The following is a 6,000-nucleotide window of genomic DNA, read 5'->3' as shown; positions in this document are numbered from 1 at the left end:
ACATTGGAACAGTGAGGGGGAGCTTCAAAAATAACAGCATGCTTTGGTTGAAATATTAGTGATAACTAAATGTCTACAGACTTTCAAGCTAAAAAAAAAAAAAAAAAAAAACCAAAAACTACAATGCAGTTAGGTTCTGCCTGGGAGACTTTTGAAGCACCCACCAGAAAATGAGACTGCTTATTTCAATGTACAAAGGCCTCATTTTCTAAAGCGTGGTACATCACTAGGGCACCTAAAATCAATGGGCACTGCAGGTGTTCAGCAGTTCTGGACACGAGGTTTTAAAGTATTCTGGTTTGGATTCTGGATGGAAGTCCAGTGCATCTTGTCATCCATTCTACCCCCAAAACTATCGAGGTGCATCAAGCAAAGAATTAAAAAATAATTCAAACATGCCACCTGTAACAGTTCAAACATTTTACTAAATCAATTCACACAAATTCCAAATTGCAAATATAATTCAGGACGACAGGGCTGGGTTTTTTTTGTTCCCCCCCCAGATTCATCATTAAGACAATAAACAAACAGATTAGTTTTGTAGCATGTGTTTTTTTTTTTTTTTAAATGAAAGGAACGCCACGTGATGTATTGATAAAAGCACCACAACACAGTTACAAAATAGGGTCTGCCAGTTTCTTCCACAAGTAAAAGACTACAGACTGCTAACAACTCTCTGCATCAATCCATACTTCATTAAAATAAAATTATAAAAATCTCCTAGATTACACTAAAATTCAGACGATGCCTGGAATACAGTGCATTAATAGCAGTAATGCCAACTATCATCAGTGCCAACATAAAAACATTTTAGAAAGTAAAAAAACCACCCAAAGAAAACCAAAGAAAACTTTATTCCCCTATATGAGCAAAATTTAAAATAAGGGGTGCTCTGCTTCACAATGAGTTTAAGGACTGGAGGAGGAAGGGAGTGGGTAAGAGGACTGCTATTTCGTAGCTTTCTAAGCTTAGTTGGCATCCAGCTTGGCCATTTCCTGCACATAAATCCCTATACTTTCGCTGTCAAAGAGCACAAAGTAGACTGTCTTGATTGAAGAGGACATTGTCGATACAAAATAGCTGGAGATGGCTTTCAGGATCAGCTGGGCAGCAGTTTGCTTGGGGAAGCCATTTCTAGGGGAGAGAAAGAAAGACGAAAATAAAAACATGCATGGAAGCTTTCAAAAGACTAGCCTTGCACCTTGCAAACAATATCTAGGAAATCTCGTCTGTAGTACGGTTATTAAACCTCCAAAGCAAAAGTCTGCGAGTTCCAAATGGAATTTGGGTTTTAACACTTTTTTAGCTATTTAGACATAGAGCTCAAAAGCACCACTAATTAAAAAACAACAAATAGTCGGGTAGCACTTTATAGCCTTACAACACATGTACATTTCTGGAGAAAAATATTCCTAATATAATAATCATTTACACTTTCACCCAAAGATCTTGAATCCCTCTTACACACCTTAATGAATTAAGCCTCACAAGGCTACCTACTCTCAATTTACCTGACAAATAGGAGGCCTAGTGAGGCCTCTCAAACTCAGAGTTAAAGTTATGCTACGCAGTAGGAGACGGGCATAAATGTGACACACATATCCATATAAATGAAACAGTACTTTGTTCCCTGCCTCCTATTTCTGCTCCTAAATTCTGTAGTTACAGTAGTGGCAGGGCTGGAAATGCCCAATTTTCAGAAAAATTGTGGAAAGCAGCAGCAAAGCTACTTTCTACTGGGGTGACTCTGATAGGCAAAAGGGGCTTGGCTGTCTGAAATCAAGATAATTTGAACCTTCTGCATTAGATTTGCTGAATTTGGTCCACAGTCTTCTAATGTAAACACAGATGTGCATAATAGCTATCTAGCAGCTGGATTAATCATCTGAAGCAGGTGAGAAAAGAAATGAAGAAGTAACGAGAAGAGCTGACTGGATGGAAGAAGTATTTTTACAGATATTCATGACACAGGAAACCGTAAAAATTATACTGACCAGCCATGGGTATTCAATGGTTTTACACTACACATTTGCACACATTTCAAACAAATGGTTTGCCCCACTCCAAGACACATCCTCTTCAGTATCTCTGGATTCCACTGCAATCCAATCTGTTTTATGAAAGCCATTTGGCCCTATAAAAATCTTCTAGAATTGGTCTAAAAAAACCCAACAACTCACAACCAAAACCAAAAGACAACCACATAATTACATTGCAACACCCAGAGAAGGCATCTCAGTGTTGGTGGTACTGACAAAATATATGACAAGTCTTCTGCAGTTGTATTGGGAAATATATACAAAAAAGCCAGTAACATTTTAAGCTCGCCTGGAAAAGACTGTTACCTGCTCCATAACTGGTGATCTTTGAGATGTATTGGTTATGTCCATTCCACAATAGGTGTGCGTGCTTACCACACGTACTGGCACTGAAAGCTTTTCCCCTACCAGCACCTGTAAGGGGAGCACTTCTAGCAACCCCTGAAGTAGTGCCTACCTGGAGTAGTATAAGGAGTACTGAGTGTTCTTCCCACCCTCAGTTCCTTTTTGCCATGGACTCCGACTGTGGGGAAAGAGGGCAGGATGGGGAATGGACACGAGCAACACATTGCAAAAAACTCCAGTTACAGAAAAGGTAACTCTTTTCTCTGAGTGCTTGCTCATGTCCATTCCATAATAGGTGACTACCAACAGTTTCCATCTGGGGTCTTACAACCCCGGGTCTTACAAATAAAGCAAGTCATCCAGGATTAATTGGATCAGAGCCTTTATTGGGGAGATGTAATGGTCTATCATGCAATGTGCAAACCTTGCCCGTTTAGTCATGTAGCTTTGGTGGGACAAGCATTCCTTGCTCTTGAGGAGAATGTGGCGAATGCACGCCAACCAGTCCTGTTCCTCTGGATTCAGCCATGCAGCATCCACATCGTGAGGTTGGGATAAAGGACACAGCCGTAGTCTTTGACAGGAAGTCCATGTGGAGTGGCAGTGGCCATGGGGGGGGAGCAATGTCAGGCTCGACAGGGTTCCCAAACCAATGCTGACAGGCCCATGCCAGAGCTGTCATGACAACTGTGGTCTTGTTCTTCTTGATTTTCTGCAAGAATTTGCTGATAAGCAGAAATGGGAGGGAACGTGAAAAACAGATCCCCTGTCTAGGACAAGCAGAAGGCATCTGAGAGGAAGTCCACACCTAAGCCCCATTTGGGGCAAAAAGAAGGCAATGTGGCTTTGCCTGGTAGCAAACATCTCCATCCAGGGAATACCCCACCACTGGAAGATGGAGTGAGAGACCTCTGCATGCAACGTCCACTCATGATAAGTCTCAGCTCAAGCAGTCTGCGAGGGAGTTCAGGTCTCCTGAGAGGTAATAAGCCTCCAGGTCAATCTCATGTGCGATACAGAGATCCCAGAGTATGAAGGTCTCCCAGCAGAAGGTCATGGAGCAGGCTCCTCTTTGTCTGTTGATATAAAACATTGAGGCCATCTGTGAGATGGGGACATAAAGCCTTGTACACGAGATGTACCATTCTGAGCTGTTTGACACGGATATGTAGGGCCATCTTGTCTAGGGACCACATGCTTTGGGGTCCTGGTATCCTTCAGATGGGTTCCCCAGACAAGGTTTGATGCATCTGACATGAATTTGACGATAGGAGTGTGGCGCTGGAATGGAGTACGTTCCCTCAGAACTGTCCACCACCGGAGGGAGGTAAGTATGAGATCTGGAACAGTGAGAACCTTGTCCAAGCAGTTCCCAGTCTGTGAGAAGGCCAATGCCAGCCACATCTGCAGTGGGCCCATGAGAAGTCTGGTGTGCTACGATGTAAGCACATGCCGCCATGTGCCTCAAGAGGTGCAAACAGGTTCTGGCTGACATTACCGGGAACTGTAAGACACTTTCAAGGAGGTGTGCCAGACCCTGGAACCTGTGTCCGGGGAGAGAAGCCTTGGAGGCATCCAATACTGCTCCTATGATTTCTGTTGTCTGTACTGGTACTAATGTGGATGTGTTTTAATTCACCAGCAGGCCTAGGGCTCTGTACTTGGATAGGAGGAGGGCGACACGGCTCCTCTCCTGATATGGAAAAATGTGGACGCCCCAACACCTGAGGTAAACTGCTACCACTGACATGCACTTGCTGCTGTTGTGAAGCCAAATAGGAAGACTGTGAACTGGCAGTGGTCATGACTTACCACAAAACAGAGAATGCATCCGTGGCCCTCAAAACTGGAGATGGGAAAGTATGCAACCTGAAGATGGAGTGTGGCATACCAGTCTCTAGGATCCAGGGAGGCGACGATTGAGGAAAGGGAAATCATGTGGAACTTCAGCCATGCTAAGTACTAGTTGAGGTGTCTCAGCTCAAGAATGGGCCTGAGCTCCCCTTTTTCCTCAGGGATCAGAAAGTACTGAGAGCAGAACCCCTTGTCTCTGAACTCAACTGGGACCACCTCCACAGCCCTCAAATGAAGGAGTTGGAACACCTTTTGTTCAAGTAGATGCTCATGAAAAGGGACCCTGATGAGGGATGGGAGGAAGGGGCAGGTATGGTGGGATGGAGAGTAACTGTAGGGAGTAGCCTTTGGAGATGACATTGAGGACCTAGCAGTTGGAGGTTATGAACACTTATGTTGGGGTAAAACAGAGGAGGTAGCCTGGATCTATTGTGCAGACTGGTTAAGTCACCCCGAAGCATTCCATCAAAATGGGTGCTTGCTAGCCTTGGGTGCTTGCTAGCCTGCTTGTCCTTGGATAAGCCCAGCTGCAGAGCTGACTGAGGTTGCTGGGAGAAGCACTTCTTATATAGCTTAAATAACGTATGCAAGGCTCCTGGTGGGGTTGGCTTCCCGGGGGAAAGGGAGGTCCACTGGGGCTTGAATTTGGCGCAGGAAGGGGGTGGGACATAAAGCATCATTCGTGAGTCCTTCAGGCCATGAAGCTTAACATCTGTCTGCTCTGCAAACAGGGCCTTGCCACTGAAGGGAAACTCCTGCAACAAGTTCTGGGCCTGGGATGAGAGGCCAGACAGAGGAAGCCATGACACTTTATTCATGGAGACCTTGGAGGTCATGGTCCAAGAAGCCCTGTCCGCTGCATCAGAGGCCATTTGGAGAGCTGCTCTGGCTGCTGCTGTACCGTTCTCCAGGGTGCCTGAAAGTCTTTCCTATCCACCTCCAAGAGGGAGGTCTCAAACCGACATGTTCTCTCATAAGTTGCAGTCATACCTCTCCAAGAGCTCCTGATGGTTTCCCATTCTCAGCTGAAAACTGTGGGATAAATACATTTTTTTACTTAAGAGGCCTGGTCTACAGGAGCTTTTATTTTTTAGGGATCACTGCAACCTTCCAGTGGCACTCCCTATCGTTCACAGCCTCCACCTCCAAGGAGTGGGGGCTGGGTAGGACTAAAGGTACTTGTGAGTTTTGACCTTTAGATGAAATACTTGTGTTCTGTCCACCTAGAGAGAGGGGGTCAGGGAGGATGGAGTTTTCCAGTGGACCTGGGATATGCATGCCAGCCCATCATGTAGTGGCAGTGCCACTCTGGATGCTGCTGCAGCTGAGACTATGTTGAACAGGGTATCTGAGGGCTCCTCTACCCTTACACTGAGGTTGGAAGTCACCCCTTTCAGCAGGTCCTGGTGGGCCTGGGAGTCTCCTGAGGGAAGGGAGGGGGAGGGGCCATGATTGTATCCTCCAGGGATGAGGAGGAAGGTCCCACATCTGGTATCCTGCCCACCATCATGGGTACCAGAGCTGTCCAGCATCTTGAAGATGTAGGGCCAAATTCACCCCTGACACTAACAGGTGCCACACATCTTAGCACTGGGATTACACCTGCCTTGAATTTGGCCAATAAATACCATTTTATTCTTCCTCTTATTTTATGCTGCAAGAGGTAGGAAAGCTAGAAGACCAAGGCAGTTGCTTGTGCCATATACCACATATTACACATTAGCTTTACGAAACCTGCTCCGATAAGAGAGGAACAGCGCGT

The 6,000-nt window shown here is 45.5% G+C and overlaps 1 protein-coding gene across 4 annotated transcripts in view; it reads right to left on the bottom strand.

The window, feature by feature from the left end:
• Positions 1–405: 405 nt before the first annotated feature.
• MACROH2A1 (macroH2A.1 histone) overlaps positions 406–6,000 on the bottom strand; it is a 68,537-nt gene continuing 62,942 nt past the window's right edge. For all 4 annotated transcript variants that reach the window (XM_075900415.2, XM_075900417.2, XM_075900416.2 and 1 more), the window contains exon 9: positions 406–1,134. In XM_075900415.2, coding sequence (XP_075756530.1) covers positions 969–1,134 — 166 coding nt within the window. In that variant the 3' untranslated portion in view covers positions 406–968. The remainder of the gene's footprint in view (positions 1,135–6,000) is intronic.

Source organism: Pelodiscus sinensis, chromosome 16 (genome assembly GCF_052426305.1).
Source record: "Pelodiscus sinensis isolate ZL-2025 chromosome 16, ASM5242630v1, whole genome shotgun sequence".
NCBI classification, from domain to species: Eukaryota; Metazoa; Chordata; order Testudines; family Trionychidae; genus Pelodiscus; species Pelodiscus sinensis.
Note: the sequence above shows the minus strand (reverse complement) of the source record. Positions and strands in the feature narration are given on the sequence as shown.